The sequence below is a fragment of the Salmo salar genome, chromosome ssa21, assembly GCF_905237065.1.
Source record: "Salmo salar chromosome ssa21, Ssal_v3.1, whole genome shotgun sequence".
Taxonomy (NCBI): Eukaryota; Metazoa; Chordata; class Actinopteri; order Salmoniformes; family Salmonidae; genus Salmo; species Salmo salar.
Genome location: NC_059462.1, coordinates 6,126,850 through 6,146,303, shown reverse-complemented (window position 1 = coordinate 6,146,303; position 19,454 = coordinate 6,126,850). Strand labels below are relative to the sequence as shown.

The 19,454-nt window shown below is 43.1% G+C and overlaps 1 protein-coding gene across 2 annotated transcripts in view; it reads left to right on the top strand.

The window, feature by feature from the left end:
* The window catches only part of mlphb (melanophilin b), a 157,408-nt gene that overhangs the window by 55,644 nt on the left and 82,310 nt on the right, over positions 1-19,454 (top strand). For both annotated transcript variants that reach the window (XM_014163857.2, XM_014163856.2), the window contains exon 3: positions 5,543-5,764. In XM_014163857.2, coding sequence (XP_014019332.1) covers positions 5,543-5,764 — 222 coding nt within the window. The remainder of the gene's footprint in view (positions 1-5,542; positions 5,765-19,454) is intronic.

Genomic DNA, 19,454 nt, shown 5'->3' with positions numbered 1-19,454 from the left:
TCAAAGGATGCAGAGAGGGAGGAGAGGAGGGTTGAGGAGGCAGAATCAGGAGATAGGTTGGAGAAGGTTTGAGCAGAGGGAAGAGATGATAGGATGGAAGAGGAGAGAGTAGCGGGAGAGAGAGAGCGAAGGTTGGGACGGCGCAATACCATCCAAGTAGGGGGAGAGTGAGAAGTGTTGGATGAGAGCGAGAGGGAAAAGGATACAAGGTAGTGGTCGGAGACTTGGAGGGGAGTTGCAATGAGATTAGTGAACAGCATCTAGTAAAGATGAGGTCAAGCGTATTGCCTGCCTTGTGAGTAGGGGGGGAAGGTGAGAGGGTGAGGTCGAAAGAGGAGAGGAGTGGAAAGAAGGAGGCAGAGAGGAATGAGTCGAAGGTAGACGTGGGGAGGTTAAAGTCACCCAGAACTGTGAGAGGTGAGCCATCCTCAGGAAAGGAACTTATCAAGGCGTCAAGCTCATTGATGAACTCTCCAAGGGAACCTGGAGGGCGATAAATGATAAGGATGTTAAGCGAATCAAAAGCACACGGCACAAACTAACACAAAATACAAATACGGGTTGAACATAACCCAGAGCAACCAGCCGAACGTGCGCATACATGAAAACCGATAAACAATACCACACAAAAACATGGGAGAAACAGAGGGTTAAATACACAAGACATAATGAGGGAAATGAGAACCAGGTGTGTGGGAAAACGAAAAATGGATTGGCGATGGCTAGAAGACCGTCGACGTCGACTGCCGCCCTAACAAGGAGAGGCATCGACTTCGGCAGAAGTCGTGACAATAATTCACTGTATCACATTCCAGTGGGTCAGAAGTTTACATACACTAAGTTGACTGTGCCTTTAACCTCTATGGGCTAGGTGGGACGCTAGCGTGCCACCCGTGGTGCACTCCATCAACAGCAGGTGCATTTCAAGAGTGGCAAATTTGAATCCAAATAAATGTCAAAATTCAAATTTTTCAAAAATACAACTATTTTACACCATTTGAAAGATAAACATCTCCTTAATCTAACCACGTTTTACGATTTCAAAAAGGTTTTACGGCATAAATTTAGAGTATGTTAGGACAGTACATTTACAAGAGTTGTGTGTAATGTTTTGTCAAGTCAAAGACAGGGTCACCAAAACCATAAAACCAGCTAAAATGATGCACTAACCTTTTACAATCTCCATCAGATGACACTCCTAGGACATTATGTTAGACAATGCATGCATTTTTAGTTCTATCAAGTTCATATTTATATCCAAAAACAGCGTTTTACTATGGCATTGATGTTGAGGAAATCGTTTCCCTCCAATAACCGGCAGTCAAGTCAGCGTCACAAATTAAATAATTAAAATTAGAAAACATTGGTAAAATATTATATTGTCATTTAAAGAATTATAGATTTACATCTCTTGAACGCAATCAACTTGCCAGATTTAAAAATAACCTTACTGGGAAATCACACTTTGCAATAATCTGAGCACTGCGCCCAGAAAAATACGCGTTGCGATACAGACTAGACGTCATGTTGGGGAGATCTAAAATCGAAAATACTATGTAAATAATCCATTACCTTTGATTCTCTTCATCAGATGTCACTTCCAGGTATCACAGGTCCATAACGAATGTAGTTTTGTTCAAAAAAGCTCATCATTTATGTCCAAAAATCTCCGTCTTGTTAGCACATGATCTAAGCCAGCCGGACTTCTCGTCATGAACGAGGGGAAAAAATATATTTCCGTTCGTTCAAACATGTCAAACGTTGTATAGCATAAATCATTAGGGCCTTTTTAACCAGAACATGAATAATATTCAAGGTGGACGAATGCATACTCTTTTATAACGTATTGGAACGAGGGTACCCAACATGAACTCGCGCGCCAGGTGTCTAATGGGACATCATCGTTCCATGGCTCTTGTTCGGTCAGATCTCCCTCCAGAAGACTCAAAACACTTTGTAAAGGCTGGTGACATCTAGTGGAAGCAATAGGAAGTGCCAAAATATTCCTCAGCCCCTGTGTTTTTCAATGGGATAGGTTTAAAGTCAATACAACAAATCAGGTATCCACTTCCTGTCAGAAAATGTCTCAGGGTTTTGCCTGCCAAATGAGTTCTGTTATACTCACAGACACCATTCAAACAGTTTTAGAAACTTTAGAGTGTTTTCTATCCATATATAATAAGTATATGCATATTCTAGTTACTGGGTAGGATTAGTAACCAGATTAAATCGGGTACATTTTTTTATCCAGACGTGCAAATGCTGCCCCCTAGCCCTAACAGGTTAAACAGCTTGGAAAATTCCAGGAAATGATGTCATTGCTTTAGAAGCTTCTGATAGGCTAATTGACAAATTTGAGTCAATTGGAGGTGTAGCTGTGGATGTATTTCAAGGCCTACCTTCAAACTCAGTGCCTCTTTGCTTGACATCATGGGAAAATCAAAAGAAATCAGCCAAGACCTCGGAAAAGAAATTGTAGACCTCCACAAATCTGGTTCATCCTTGGGAGCAATTTTCAAACACCTGAAGGAACCATGTTCATCTGTACAAACAATAGTACGCAAGTATAAACACCATGGGACCACACAGCCGTCATACCGCTCAGGAAGGAGACACGTTATGTCTCCTAGAGATGAACGTACTTTGGTGTGAAACGTGCAAATCAATCCAAGAACAACAGCAAAGGACCTTGTGAAGATGCTGGAGGAAACAGGTACAAAAGTATCTATATCCACAGTTAAACGAGTCCTATATCGACATAACCTGAAAGGCCGCTCAGCAAGAAAGAAGCCACTGCTCCAAAGCTGCCATAAAAAAAGCCAGACTACGGTTTGCAACTGCACATGGGGACAAAGATCGTACTTTTTGGAGAAATGTCCTCTGGTCTGATGAAACAAAAATAAAACTGTTTGGCCATAATGACCATCGTTATGTTTGGAGGAAAAAGGGGGACGTTTGCAAGCCGAAGAACACCATCCCAACCGTGAAGCACGGGGGTGGCAGCATCATGTTGTGGGGTGCTTTGCTGCAGGAGGGACTGGTGCACGTCACAAAAATCGATGGCATCATGAGGAAGTAAAATTATGTGGATATATTGAAGCAACATCTCAAGACATCAGTCAGGAAGTTAAAGCTTGGTCGCAAATGGGTCTTCCAAATGGACAATGACTCCAAGCATACTTCTGAAGTTGTGGCAAAATGGCTTACGGACAACAAAGGCAAGGAATTGGAGTGGCCATCACAAAGCCCTGATCTCAATCCTATAGAAAATGTGTGGGCAGAACTGAAAAAGTGTGTGCGAGCAAGTAGGCCTACAAACCTGACTCAGTTACACCAGCTTTGTCAGGAGGAATGGGCCAAATTTCACCTAACTTATTGTGTGTGGGAAGCTTGTGGAAGGCTACCCAAAACGTTTGACCCAAGTTAAACAATTTAAAGACAATGCTACCAAATACTAATTGAGTGTATGTCAACTTCCGACTTCAATGTGTATGTCCAATGCTAGAATTCAGCCATTATGCATACATGGAACTTTTCTGTCAGGCTCTACTAACTGTACAAGTCCAGTGCAGTTAAGGTACTGTATCAATATGCATGTTGAGCGTTATTACTGACACATACTATTGGATTAATATGCCTCAGAAACGACTGTATATCAACCGTGCATGTCACGAGATCATGTATAGCCAAGATGGCCACCAAGTACTTTTTGCAATCCACCATAATGCGAGAGACAGACAAGGGAAACCAGTTTCAACTGGCTCAAATTACCCTCATTCAGCCCCCCAATATCACTTGTTTTCATGTAGAAAATTGAAAATTGAATTGTTAGCCTTCTCCATGTCTACCTCTGATGCCACGTATATTTCTAGTTCTCTCTTATTACCTGTTGTCTCATGAGGTTAGCGGTTGACATTTGATATGCAGGGGTTTAGTTGTGGCAGGGATTCAGACTTTCCCAAGGTTGGAGAACACACAATCTGCTGAGTTTAAAACCACCATGTTTCCAGCTCATACCGAGAACTCCCATGCAGCCACCAGCCAGCAGCCAGTTGTGAACGAATCGGCTTAATGCAGATTGACACGTAGCATAAGCCTACAAGTTAGAGCTAAAAGTCAGTTTTCACTCAAGAAGCACATAATGACATTTACCATTCCCTTACCATAAACTGTAAATATGTTACATTTGTCTTTCATTGTTACAAGCAAGCAAGGCTTTGATATTTGGCAAAGAAAACTAAACATATTGTACCGCTTAAAGGAAGCAATAATGCTTCAGTTTTCATCTGCTAAGTGATAGCATTTTAGCCTTTGGGCTAGTCATGTGAGATGGCTCACATGGCCTCACAGACTTATTTCCCAGGGCCATGTTTGCAGTTTATGTAAAATATATGTAACCACAGATGTGAGCCGTGGCTCTCGGGCTTCATAGAAAGCCTTTCATAGATACCAGTGCACCTTCATTACTTTGGATAGCCCAAGGATACACATGCCTTGGTCCATCACTGAACATATTACAGGATAGGAAAGGGACTGATTGCAGGCTTACAGAAAAATTGGGCCATTGTGTTCCACTCCTGTGACTGGTATAGAATAATCAATCTACTGTCTTTCCTATCTACTGTCAGTTTGTCCCTCCATTTGTCCTTTCCTATGTTCATTCTTCTGTCTTTACTTCTGTCTGTCCATCCATCCATCCATCCATCCATCCATCCATCCATCCATCCATCCATCCATCCATCCATCCACTACAGCAGGGTTCCCCAACTGTGAATTTGGCCCGCAGGTGATTTTATTTGGCCCCCCAGGTTTTCTGAGCTAAAGAAATTCTTGCTTTTTTGGGGGGGGGGTGGGGTGAAACCTATGATCCCTTATTGATGTCACTAGTTAGATCCACTTCAATCAGTGTAGATGAAGGGGAGTAAACAAGTTAAACAAGGATTTTTAAGCCTGGAAACAATTGAGACATAGATTTTGAATGTGTGCCATTTAGACGGTGAATGCGCAAGACAAAATATTTAAGTGCCTTTGAACGGGTATGGTAGTAGCTGCCAGGTACACCGGTTTGTGTCAAGAACTGCAGTGCTGCTGGGGTTTTCACGCTCAACAGGTTCCTGGGTGTACCAAGAATGGTGCATTACCCAAAGGACATCCAGCCAACTTGACACAACTATGGGAAGCATTGGAGTCAAAATGGGCGAGCATTCCTGTCCCAGTGCCCAGCTGTAGAACTCTTTCGACACCTTGTAGAGTCCATGCCCCGACAAATTGAAGCTGTTCTGAGGCCAAAAGCGGTGGTGCAGCTCAATATTAGGAAGTTGTTCCTAATGTTTGGTATACTCATTGTATGTGATTGTATACAAATTCAAGCAAGGTTTGAAATTATTATGTTTTAGTCTAATATTATATCTGTTTGGGCTTCTTGCGGTCAATTTGCAGTCTAGAAATTATTTGTAACTATCTGGCCTCTGCCATTCTATCCATCTTCTGTTTATATTTCTCTGTCAATCAATTTATCCATCCATCCTTGTGTATTTTGCAGAGAGCTCAAGACGCAGCTAGAGAAGGAGGACACCAAGAGAGAGCTGCTGGGCACTGGGACCAGCCTGACAGAGTCCCACTGCATCCGCTGCTTGCAGCCCTTCAAGTTCCTGGTCAACAGCAAGCGCCAGTGTCTGGACTGCCAGCTGTACACCTGCAAGGCCTGCAGCCGCTACAACAAGAAGGAGCGCGGATGGGTATGCGACCCCTGCCACATGTCCAGGTGAGCTGGAGAAACATACTAATGCTAACATCTCGGTATAACAACCTTCACGCTAATATATGCTGACATGCTAGGGCCTGAAGCATCTACAACAAAAAGTATGTCAGCTGGGTGTGCGACCCCTACCGTATGACCAGTTGAACTGAAGAAACATGCTAAGGTTAGGACATTAGCACAACAACTGTAATGCTAATATATAGTGCCTTCAGAAAGTATCCACATCCCTTGACTTTTTCCACATTTTGTTGTGTTACAGTCTCAATTTTAAATGGATTGTTTGTAGAATTTTGTTGAAATTAATTAAAAATGAAAAGCTGAAATGTCTTGAGTCAATAATTATTCCACCCCTTTGAAATGGCAAACCTAAATAAGGTCAGGAGTACACATTTGTTTAACAAGTCACATAACAATTTGCATGGACTAACTCTGTGTAATAGTGTTTAACATGATTTTTGAATAACTACCTCATCTCTGTGTCCCACATACACAACTATCTGTAAGGTCCCTCAGTTGAACAGTGAATTTCTAACACAGATTCAACTACAAACACCAGGGAGGTTTTCCAATTCCTCGCAAAAAGGGGCACCTATTGGTAAGATGGGTGAAAATAAAAAAGCAGACATTGAATATCCCTGCTCCAGTTCCAACTGTTCTGCCTGCAGCTATGGAACCCTGACCTGTTCACCGGACGTGCTACCTGTCCCAGAGCTGTTGTCCCAGACCTGCTGGAACCCTGACCTATTCACCGGACGTGCTACCTGTCCCAGACCTGCTGTTTTCAACTTTCTATAGACAGCAGGAGAGGTAGAGATACTCTCAATGATCGGCTATGAAAAAGCCAACTGACACTCACTCTTGTGTTACTGACTTGTTGCACCCACGACAACTACTATGATTATTATTATTTGACAATGCTGGTCATTTATGAACATTTGAACATCTAGGCCATGTGCTGTTATAATCTCCACCCGGCACAGCCAGAAGAGGACTGGCCACCCCTCATAGCCTGGTTCCTCTATGGGTTTCTTCCTAGGATTTGGCCTTTCTAGGGAGTTTTTCCTAGCCACCGTGCTTCTACACCTGCATTGTTTCTGTACAGCACTTTGAGATATCAGCTGATGTAAGAAGGGCTATATAAATATATTTGATTTGATTTGATTTAAGCATGGTGCAGTTATTAATTACACGTTGGATGGCGTATCAATACACCCAGTCACTACAAAGATACAGACGTCCTTCGTAACTCAGTTGCCGGAGAGGAAGGAAACCACTCAGGGATTTCACCATGAGGCCAATGGTGACTTTAAAATAGTTATGGAGTTGAATAGCTGTGATAGGAGAAAACTGATGATGGATCAACAACATTGTAGTTACTCCCCAAAACTAACCTAAATGATGACTGCAACTCCCCTCCAAGTCTCCGACCACTACCTTGTATCCTTTTCCCTCTCGCTCTCCTCCAACACTACTCACTCTGCCCCTACTCAGATGGTATTGCGCCGTCGCAACCTTCGCTCTCTCTCTCCTGCTACTCTCTCCTCTTCCATCCTATCATCTCTTCCCTCTGCTCCATCCTTCTCCAACCAATCTCCTGATTCTGCTTCCTCAACCCTCCTGTTCTCCCTTTCTGCATCCTTTGACTCTCTATGTCCCATATCCTCCCGGCCGGCTCGGTCCTCCCCTCCTGCTCCGTGGCTTGACGACTCATTGCGAGCTCACAGAACAGGGCTCCGGGCAGCCGAGCGGAAATGGAGGAAAACTAGCCTCCCTGCGGACCTGGCATCTTTTCACTCCCTCCTCTCTACAATTTCTTCCTCTGTTTCTGCTGCTAAAGCCACTTTCTACCACTCTAAATTCCAAGCATCTGCCTCTAATCCTAGGAAGCTCTTTGCCACCTTCTCTTCCCTCCTGAATCCTCCTCCCCCTCCCCCCTCCTCCCTCTCTGCGGATGACTACGTCAACCATTTTGAAAAGAAGGTTGATGACATTCGATCCTCGTTTGTTAAGTAAACGACACCGCTGGTCCTGCTCACGTTGCCCTACCCTGTGCTTTGACCTGTTTCTCCCCTATCTCTCCAGATGAAATCTTGCGACTTGTGACGGCCGGCCGCCCAACAACCTGCCCGCTTGACCCTATCCCCTCCTCTCTTTTCCAGACCATTTCCGGAGACATTCTCCCCTACCTCACCTCGCTCATCAACTCATCCTTGACTGCTGGCTACGTCCCTTCCGTCTTCAAGAGAGCGAGAGTTGCACCCCTTCCCAAAAAACCTACACTCGATCCCTCCGAAGTCAACAACTACAGACCAGTATCCCTTCTTTCTTTTCTCTCCAAAACTCTTGAGCGTGCCGTCCTTGGCCAGCTCTCTTGCTATCTCTCTCAGAATGACCTTCTTGATCCAAATCAGTTAGGTTTCAAGACTGGCCATTCAACTGAGACTGCTCTTCTCTGTGTCACGGAGGCTCTCCGCACTGCTAAAGCTAACTCTCTCTCCTCTGCTCTCATCCTTCTAGACCTATCTGCTGCCTTTGATACTGTGAACCATCAGATCCTCCTCTCCACCCTCTCCGAGCTGGGCATCTCCGGCGTGGCTCACTCTTGGATTGCGTCCTACCTGACAGGTCGCTCCAACCAGGTGGCGTGGCGAGAATCCGTCTCCGCACCACGTGCTCTCACCACTGGTGTCCCCCAGGGCTCAGTTCTAGGCCCTCTCCTATTCTCGCTATACACCAAGTCACTTGGCTCTGTCATATCCTCACATGGTCTCTCCTATGATTGCTACGCAGACGACACACAATTAATCTTCTCCTTTCCCCCTTCTGATAATCAGGTGGCGAATTGCATCTCTGCATGTCTGGCAGACATATCAGTGTGGATGACAGATCACCACCTCAAGCTGAAACTCGGCAAGATGGAGCTGCTCTTCCTCCCGGGGAAGGACTGCCCGTTCCATGATCTCGCCATCACGGTTGACAACTCCATTGTGTCCTCCTCCCAGAGTGCTAAGAGCCTTGGCGTGACCCTGGATAACACTCTGTCGTTCTCAGCTAACATCAAGGCGGTGACCCGATCCTGTAGGTTCATGCTCTACAACATTCGCAGGAAGCGGTGCAGGTCCTAATCCAGGCACTTGTCATCTCCCGTCTGGATTACTGCAACTCGCTGCTGGCGGGGCTCCCTGCCTGTGCCATTAAACCCTTAGAACTCATCCAGAACGCCGCAGCCCGTCTGGTGTTCAACCTTCCCAAGTTCTCGCACATCACCCCGCTCCTCCACACACTCCACTGGCTTCCAGTTGAAGCTCGTATCTGCTACAAGACCATGGTGCTTGCCTACGGTGCTGTGAGGGGAACGGCACCTCCGTACCTTCAGGCTCTGATCAGTCCCTACACCCAAAGAAGGGCACTGCGTTAACCTCTATGGGACCGGCGGGACGAATTCGTCCCACCTACGTAACAGCCACTGCCAGCCTGTGGCGCGATTTTCAAAATCTTCAAAATCCTATTACTTCAATTTCTCAAACATATGACTATTTTACAGCCATTTAAAGATAAGACTCTCGTTAATCTAACCACACTGTCCGATTTCAAAAAGGCTTTACAACGAAAGCAAAACATTAGATTATGTCAGCAGAGTACCAAGCCAGAAATAATCAGACACCCATTTTTCAAGCCAGCATATAATGTCACCAAAACCCAGAAGACAGCTAAATGCAGCACTCACCTTTGATGATCTTCATCAGATGACAACCCTAGGACATTATGTTATACAATACATGCATGTTTTGTTCAATCAAGTTCATATTTATATCAAAAACCAGCTTTTTACATTAGCATGTGACGTTCAGAACTAGCATACCCCCGCAAACTTACGGGAATTCGCTAACATTTTACTAAATTACTCACGATAAACGTTCACAAAAAGCATAACAATTATTTTAAGAATTATAGATACAGACCTCCTCTATGCACTCGATATGTCCGATTTTCAAATAGCTTTTGGTGAAAGCACATTTTGCAATATTCTAAGTACATAGCCCAGGCATCACGGGCTCGCTATTTAGACACCCGGCAAGTTTAGCACTCACCATAATCATATTTACTATTATAAAAATGTCATTACCTTTTGTTGTCTTCGTCAGAATGCACACCCAGGACGTCTACTTCAATAACAAATGTTGGTTTGGTCCAAAATAATCCATCGTTATATCCGAATAGCGGCGTTTTGTTCGTATGCGTTCCAGACACTATCCGAAATAGTAAAGAAGTGTCGCGCGCTTGGCGCAATTCCTGACAACATAAAATTCAAAGTATTCCATTGCCGTACGTCGAAGCATGTCAACCGCTGTTTAAAATCGAATTTTACGGTAATTTTTTCGGTAGAAAAGCGATGGGATTCCAGAAATGGCAGACAGGCACTTCCTGTAAAGGAATCTCCGTTAGTTGCACAGACAGAATTTTCTATCCATAGGCATATTCTAGTTACTGAGAAGGGGGGGGGCAAGGTAGGGAGTAGGGGTGTTTTTTTCTCGCCGGTGGGGGGGCCTCCCCCGCGTCAACAGGTTAATCCACCTCTGGCCTGCTCGCCTCCCTACCTCTACGGAAGCACAGTTTCCGTTCAGCCCAGGCAAAACTGTTCGCTGCTCTGGCACCCAGAGTGAACAGTTGTCCATTTGGAATACCCATTTGCGACCAAGCTTTAACTTCCTGACCGATGTCTTGAGATGTTGCTTCAGTATATCCACATAATTTTACTTAGTCGATTTTTGTGAAGTGCACCAGTCCCTCCTGCAGCAAAGCACCCCCACAACATGATGCTGCCACCCCCGTGCTTCACGGTTGGGATGGTGTTCTTCGGCTTGCAAACCTCCCCCTTTTTCCTCCAACCATAACGATGGTCATTATGGCCAAATAGTTCTATTTTTGTTTCATCAGACCAGAGGACATTTCTCCAAAAAGTACGATCTTTGTCCCCATGTGCAGTTGCAAACTGTAGTCTGGCTTTTTTATGGTGGTTTTGGAGCAGTGGCTTCTTCCTTGCAGGTTATGTTGATATAGGACACGTTTTGCTGTGGATATAGATACTTTTGTACCTATTTATTCCAGCATCTTCACAAGGTCCTTTGCTGTTGTTCTGGGATTGATTTGCACTTTTCGCACCAAAGTACGTTCATCTCTAGGAGACAGAACACGTCTCCTTCCTGAGCGATATGACGGCTGCATGGTCCCATGGTGTTTATACTTGCGTACTATTGTTTGAACAGATGAACGTGGTACCTTCAGGCGTTTGGAAATTGCTCCCAAGGATGAACCAGATTTGTGGAGGTCTACAATTTTAAACTAGTTTTAATCACTCCAACCTGAGTGTATATAAACTTCTGACTTCAACTGTATGTATGCTTGACATTTGCAAGGACTAAACAAAATAAAACAATATAAACAGAATAGAGCTAAGCACAGGCAAAATCCTAAAGGAAAACCTGGTTCAGTCTACTTGTCAACAGACCAGACACTAGAAGACAAATTCACCTTCCAACAGGACAATAACCAAAAACACAAGGCCAAATTTTCACTGCTTACCAAGATGACATTGAATGTTCCTGAGTGACCTAGTTACAGTTTTGACATAAATTGGCTTGAACATCTATTGCGCGACTTAAATGACTGTCTAGCAAATATCAACAACCAAGTTGACAGAGCTTGAAAAAAAAGTATAATAATAATGTGCACAATTTGTACAATCCAGGTGCTCTAATAGACTTACCCAGAAAGACTCCCAGATGTAATCGCTTCTAAAGATAATTCTAACATGTATTGACTCAAGGGTGTGAATAAATATGTGTTTGAGATATTTCTGTATTTCATTTTTTTAACATTTTCTAAAAACATTGTGTGTAGATGGGTGAGAGAAAAAAAACAATTTAATAAATGTTTGAATTCAGGCTGTAACACAACAAAATATGGAATAAGTCAAGGGATATTAATATTTTCTGAAGGAACTGTATGCTAACTAAAACAAGCTAACAACTGTAATACTAACATATGCTAGCTTATATATGCTAGTTTGTTAATATATACTATGCTTACATGTTAGCATAACAAATCAATCAAATGTATTTATAAATTCCTTCTTACATCAGCTGATGTGACAAAGTGCTGTATAGAACCCCAGCCTAAAACCACAAACAGCAAGCAATGCAGGTGTAGAAGCACGGTGGCTAAGAAAAACTCCCTAGAAAGGCCAGAACCTAGGAAGAAACCTAGAGAGGAACCAGGCTATGAGGGGTGGCCAGTCCTCTTCTGGCTGTGCCGGGTGGAGATTATAACAGAACATGGCCAAGATGTTGAAATGTTCATAGATGACCAGCAGGGTTAAATAATAATAATCACAGTGGTTGTCGTGGGTGCAACAGGTCAGCACCTCAGGAGTAATTTCAGTTGGCTTTTCATAGCTGACTATTCAGAGTATCTCTACAGCTCCTGCTGTCTCTAGAGAGTTTAAAACAGCATGTCTGGTGAACAGGTCAGGGTTCCATAGCCGCAGGCAGAACAGTTGAAACTGGAGCAGCAGCACAACCAGGTGGACTGGGGACAGTGAGGAGTCATCAGGCCAGGTAGTCCTTAGGCATGGTCCTAGGGCTCAGGTCGAGAGAGAGCGAGAGAGAGAGAATACTTAGATTCACACAGGACACCGGATAAGACAGGAGAAATACTCCAGATGTAATAGGCTGACCCTAGGCCCCCGACACAAACTATTGTAGCATAAATACTGGAGGCTGACACAGGAGGGGTCGGGAGACACTGTGGCCCCGTCCGACGATACCCCCAGACAGGGCCAAATAGGCAGGATATAACCCCACCCACTCTGCCAAAGCACAGCTCCCACACCACTAGAGGGATATCTCCAACCACCAACCTACCATCCTGAGACAAGGCCGAGTATAGCCCACGAAGATCTCCCCCACGGCACAACCCAAGGGGGGGGGACAGGAAGATCACGTCAGTGACTCAACCCACTCAAGTGACGCACCCCTTCTAGGGATTGCATGGTAGAGCACCAGTAAGCCAGTGACTCAGTCCCTGTAATTGGATTTGAAGCAGAGAATCCCAGTGGAGAGAGGGGAACCGGCCATGCAGAGACAGCAAGGGCGGTTCGTTGCTCCAGTGCCTTTTCGTTCACCTTCACACTCCTGGGCCAGACTACACTCAATCATAGGACCTGCTGAAGAGATGAGTCTTCAATAAAGACTTAAAGATTGAGACTGTGTCTGCCTCTCTCAACTGGATAGGCAGACCATTCCATAAAAATGGAGCTCTATAGGAAAAAGCCCTGCCTCCAGCTGTTTGCTTAGAAATTCTAGGGACAATAAGGAGGCCTGCGTCTTGTGACCGTAGCGTACGGCAGGACCAAATCGGGGAGAGAGGTAGGAGCAAGCCCATGTAATGCTTTGTAGGTTAGCAGTAAAACCTTGAAATCAGCCCTAACCTTAAAAGGAAGCCAGTGTAGAGAGGTTAACACTGGAGTAATGTGATCAAATTTTTTGGTTCTAGTCAAGATTCTAGCAGCCGTGTTTAGCACTAACTGAAGTTTATTTATTGCTTTATCCGGGTAGCCAGAAAGTAGGGCATTGCAGTAGGCTGACCTAGAAGTGACAAAAGCATGGATACATTTTTCTGCATAATTATTGGACAGAAAGTTTCTGATTTTTGCAATGTTACGTAGATGGAAAAAAGCTGTCCTTGAAACAGTCTTGATATGTTTGTCAAAAGAGACCCCGAGGTCCTTCACTAGTTTTATTTGAGACGACTGTACAACCACCAAGATTAGTTGTCAGATTCAACAGAAGATCTCTTTGTTTCTTTGGACCTAGAACTAGCATCTCTGTTTTGTCCGAGTTTAAAAGTAGAACATTTGCCACCGTCCACTTCCTTATGTCTGAAACACAGGCTTCCAGGATAGGCAATTTTGGGGATTCACCATGTTTCATCAAAATGTACAGCTGTGTATCGTCCGCATAGCAGTGAAAGTTAACATTATGTTTCTGAATAACATCACCAAGAGGTAAAATATATAGTGAAAACAATAGTGGTCCTAAAACGGAGCCTTGAGGACCACCGAAATTTACAGTTGATTTGTCAGAGGACAAACCATCCACAGAGACAAACTGGTATCTTTACATCAAATAAGATCTAAAACAGGCCAGAACTTGTCCATGTAGACCAATTTGGGTTTCCAATCTCTCCAAAAGAATGTGGTGATCGATGGTATCCAAAGCAGCACTAAGGTCTAGGAGCACGAGGACAGATGCAGAGCCTCGGTCTGACGCCATTAAAAGGTCATTTACCACATTCACAAGTGCAGTCTCAGTGCTATGATGGGGTTTAAAACCAGACTGAAGCGTTTCGTATACGTTGTTTGTCTTCAAGAAGGCAGTGAGTTTCTGCGCAACAGCTTTTTCAAAATGTTTTTAGAGGAATGTGAGATTCAATATAGGCTGAACGTTTTTTATAATTTCTGGGTCAAGGCTTGGATTTTTCAAGAGAGGCTTTATTACTGCCACTTTTAGTGAGTTTGGTAAATATCCGGTGGATAGAGAGCCATTTATTATGTTCAACATAGGAGGGCCAAGCACAGGAAGCAACTCTTTCAGTAGTTTAGTTGGAATGGGGTCCAGTATGCAGCTTGAAGGTTTGGAGGCCATGATTATTTTCATCAATGTGTCAAGAGATATAGTACTAAAACACTTTAGTGTCTGCCTTGATCCTAGGTCCTGGCAGAGTTGTGCAGACTCAGGACAACTGAGCTTTGGAGGAATACGCAGATTTAAAGAGGAGTCTGTAATTTGCTTTCAAATGATCATGATATTTTCCTCAAAGAAGTTGATGAATTTATCACTGCTGAAGTGAAAGCCATCCTCTCTTAGGGAATTCTGCTTTTTAGTTAGCTTTGCGACAGTATAAAAAAGAAACGTTGGTCTGTTACAACCCCCAAAACTAATTGGAGGTAGGTCTCAGGCTGCTTCAGGCAACCAGGAAGTTATATATAATATATAAGTAAAGAAGAATTTAATGGATACTGTGGTTCCTCCTTAAAAAGTTGTGTCATACTGCAGCACACCTTGCAGGCGGCTACAGCATTCCATGGCACGTTATTTAATTGTCAGCCATTTTTTATGTTAATGCAAGTTAGTGCTAGTTTGACCACCAGAGGGCAACTTTAAGAAGGATTTGATAGTCTCCCATATTGGCTTTACTAGAGAATTTAAAACATTTTTTGTAATAACATAGTACATGGGATTGATTTATAAAAATTAGGCTTAATTCATTTGATTAATATTATGGTGTTTGTATTCCGAGACTAAAACTAAAACTAAACCCTCAGGGTTTCTGTTAGGATGGAATGGAAAATATTGCGCTGTACAACGTGACAGTCTGGAGTAGGCTACATCATAAGAGGATTGGAGGATTCTAAATTAATATCTAAGGGGCATTTTCCGTTAGGATCTGTGAGAATATCTAAGTGAGACATTCTCATTCATTTGTAAATAAAGCCAGTTTGTTATTTAGAATTATTTATTTCTGGAGAAACCTACCTTGATTATTTAATAGACAGTCAACACATAAAATCTGCAAAAAAAAGAAACGTCCTCTCACTGTCAATTGCGTTTATTTTCAGCAAACTTAATGTGTAAATATTTGTATGAACATAACGAGATTCAACAACTGAGACATAAACTGAACAACTTCCACAGACATGTGACTAACATAAATGGAATAATGTGTCCCTGAACAAAGGGGGGATCAAAATCAAAAGTAACAGTCAGTATCTGGTGAGGCCACCAACTGCATTAAGTACTGCAGTGCATCTCCTCCTCATGGACTGCACCAGACTTGCCAGTTCTTGCTCTGAGATGTTACCCCACTCTTCCACCAAGGCACCTGCAAGTTCACGGACATTTCTGGGGGGAATGGCCCTAGCCCTCACCCTCCGATCCAACAGGTCCCAGACGTGCTCAATGGGATTGAGATCCGGGCTCTTCGCTAGCAATGGCAGAACACTGACATTCCTGTCTTGCAGGAAATCATGCACAAAACGAGCAGTATGGCTGGTGGCATTGTCATGCTGGAGGGTCATGTCAGGATGAGCCTGCAGGAAAGGTACCACATGAGGGAGGAGGATGTCTTCCCTGTAACGCACAGCGTTGACATTGCCTGCAATGACAACAAGCTCAGTCCGATGATGCTGTGACACACGGCCCCAGACCATGACGAACTCTCCACCCCCAAATCGATCCCGCTCCAGAGTACAGGCCTCGGTGTAACGCTCACTCCTTTGACGATATATGCGAATCTGACCATCACCCCTGGTGAGACAAAACCGCGACTTGTTGGTGAAGAGCACTTTTTGCCAGTCCTGTCTGGTCCAGTGACGGTGGGTTTGTGCCCATAGATGACGTTGTTGCCGGTGATGTCTGGTGAGGATCTGCCTTCAACAGGCATACATGCCCTCAGTCCAGCCTCTCTCAACCTATTGCGGACAGTCTGAGCACTGATGGAGGGATTGTGCATTCCTGGTGTAACTCGGGCAGTTGTTGCCTTTCTGTACCTGTCCTGCAGGTGTGATTTTCGGATGTACCAATCCTGTGCAGGTGTTGTTACACGTGGTCTGCCACTGCGAGGACGATCAGCTGTCCGTCCTGTCTCGCTGTAGCGCTGTCTTAGGCGTCTCACAGTACAGACATTGCAATTTATTGCCCTGGCCACATCTGCAGTCCTCATGCCTCCTTGCAGCGTGCTTAAGGCACATTCACGCAGATGAGCGGGGACCCTGGGCATCTTTCTTTTGGTGTTTTTCAGAGTCAGTAGAAAGGCCTCTTTAGTGTCCTAAGTTTTCATTACTGTGACCTTAATTGCCTAGCGTCTGTAAGCTGTTAGTGTCTTAATTACTGTTCCACAGGTGCATGTTCATTAATTGTTTGTGGTTCATTGAACAAGCATGGGAAACAGTGTTAAACCCTTTACAATGAAGATCTGTGATGTTATTTGAATTTTTACGAATTATCTTTGAAAAACAGGGTCCTCAAAGGGACGTTTTTTTTGGCTGAGATTATATTTTAAGAATATCATGGAAAATAATTGAACATTTTCATTTCTCCATGCTTGTCTTAGAGCAGCGCGAAACGGTGCTGAAAAAGACGTCTACAGCGGGAAGGCTATAAATAACGATATTTTGGAGATTATTTTATTTTCAATTTTTATTTTATTTATTTATTTATTTTATTTCACCTTTATTTAACCAGGTAGGCAAGTTGAGAACAAGTTCTCATTTACAATTGCGACCTGGCCAAGATAAAGCAAAGCAGTTCGACAACATACAAAAACACAGAGTTACACATGGAGTAAAACAACATACAATCAATGATACAGTAGAAAGCAATAAGACTATATACAATGTGAGCAAATGATGTGAGATAAGGGAGGTAAAGGCAAAAAAGGCCATGGTGGCAGAGTAAATAAAGTATAGCAAGTAAAACACTGGAATGGTAGATTTGTTATTTGAAGAAAGTTCAAAGTTAAAATATAAATAATATGGTGCAAAGGAGCAAAATAAATAAAATAAATAAATAAAGTAGGGGAAGAGGTAGTAGTTTGGGCTAAATTATAGATGGGCTATGTACAGGTGCAGTGATCTGGGAGCTGCTCTGATAGCTGGTGCTTAAAGCTAGTGAGGGAGATAAGTGTTTCCAGTTTCAGAGATTTTGTAGTTCGATTGTAATCTGAATAAAGGTGATTAAGTGAAAATAAAAATCTCATTGATTTATCAAGACCAGTCCCCATGATTGTTTCAGAGCAGCGCAAAACAGTGCTAAAATAGTTTTAGGCTATTGCTTCAAATCCTATTGCTTCTAACTTCAATATGCTCTTTAAATAAATAAGGCCTTCAGCACATTACTCAACACTATATAGTATCATGTCGCCTACGGTAGGCCTACAGTATATCGAAAAATATGACATGACACTCCGCCAATAATTACATATAGAGGATTGGAGGATTCTAAACTAAAAACATTTGCCACCTCATCAGTCTCCCGGTGGTGGCTGGCACGGATATCGAACCTAAATCTGTAGTAAGACAGCTTGCATTGCTAAGCAGTGTCTTAGACTGTTGCCCCACTCAAGCGCTGTACAACGTGACCGGTCAGGAGTGATCTACAGTATTACTGTAAGAGCAAAGTAATCCTAACAAAATAAAATAATAAAAACCTTAGTGTAACAACAGGTTTTGTAAGTAATGCTGAAGTCGTGCACAATTATCAGTTTCTATTTAGGTTTATGTCACCTATTCATAGTTTTTTAGAGACACAGTAGGACCCAAAAGCATAATCAGTGCTCTAACTCCCCATTGTGCTGGTCTGGAGCAATGAAGTGGTGACGCAGGGTACCGTACTAAACCACAAATTACCTTTAAGTCCCGCGGCGAAAGCTCACAACTTTTAAAACTTATTAAGGATCAAATCCCGTTAACGGGATAGATTTTGACAACATCCGGTGAAATTGCAGAGCGCGAAATTCAAATGACAGAAATATAAATATTTAACTTTCATGAAAATACAAGTGTCATACATCAAAATAAAGCTTAACTTCTTGTTAATCCAGCCGCTGTGTCAGATTTCAAAAAGGCTTTACAGCGAAAGCACACCATGCGATTATCTGAGGACAGCGCCCGCGTACAAAAGCATGTAAACCATTTTCCAACCAAACAGATGCATAACGAAAGTCAGAAATAGCAATAAAATTAATTGCTTACCTTTGAAGATCTTCATTTTTTGCAATCCCAAATGTGTCAGTTACACAATGAATGGTCGTTTTGTTCGATAAATTCCTTCTTTATATCCCCAAAATGTCAATTTATTTGGTACATTTGATTCAGAAATACACCGGTTCCAACTCGCCCAACATGACAACAAAGTATCTAATAAGTTACCTGTAAACTTGGTCCAAACATTTCAACGTTTCTAATCCAACCTCAGGTACCCTAAAATGTAAATAATCAATCAAATTTAAGATGGAATAAACTGTTTCCAATACCGGAGAAAAACAACACGGAGCGCGCAGTCATTCACGCGTACCAAAAGACTAGAGTCCACCTGAGTGACACTTCGAATACTTCTTCATTTTCAAAAAAAACATTCAACAATTTCTAAAGACTGTTGTCATCTAGTGGAAGCCATAGGAACTGCAATCTGGGTCCTAATAAATCAGGTTTCCCATAGAAGAGCATTGGAGAATCCAATGACCTCAGTTTTTTTCCCCTGGATGGATTGTGCTCGGGGTTTCGCCTGCCAAATCAGTACTGTTATACTCACAGACATGATTTTAACAGTTTTAGAAACTTTGGAGTGTTTTCTATCCAATACTACCATGCATATCCTAGCTTCTGGGCCTGAGTAACAGGCAGTTTACTTTGGGCACCTCAGTCATCCAAACTTCCGAATACTGCCCCCTAGCATTAAGAAGTTGTTTAAAGGAGGAACCACTGTATTTTTCATCTAAAGTTCCTCTCCCAATTCCTACTCAAGGTTTGAGGGCAAATAGATAGTCCCTTTCATCCATCCCTCTGACAAATCTCCCACACACCTGGTCTGATGCATTTTGCAAACTCGCATACTGTTTATCTAACATACTGTGT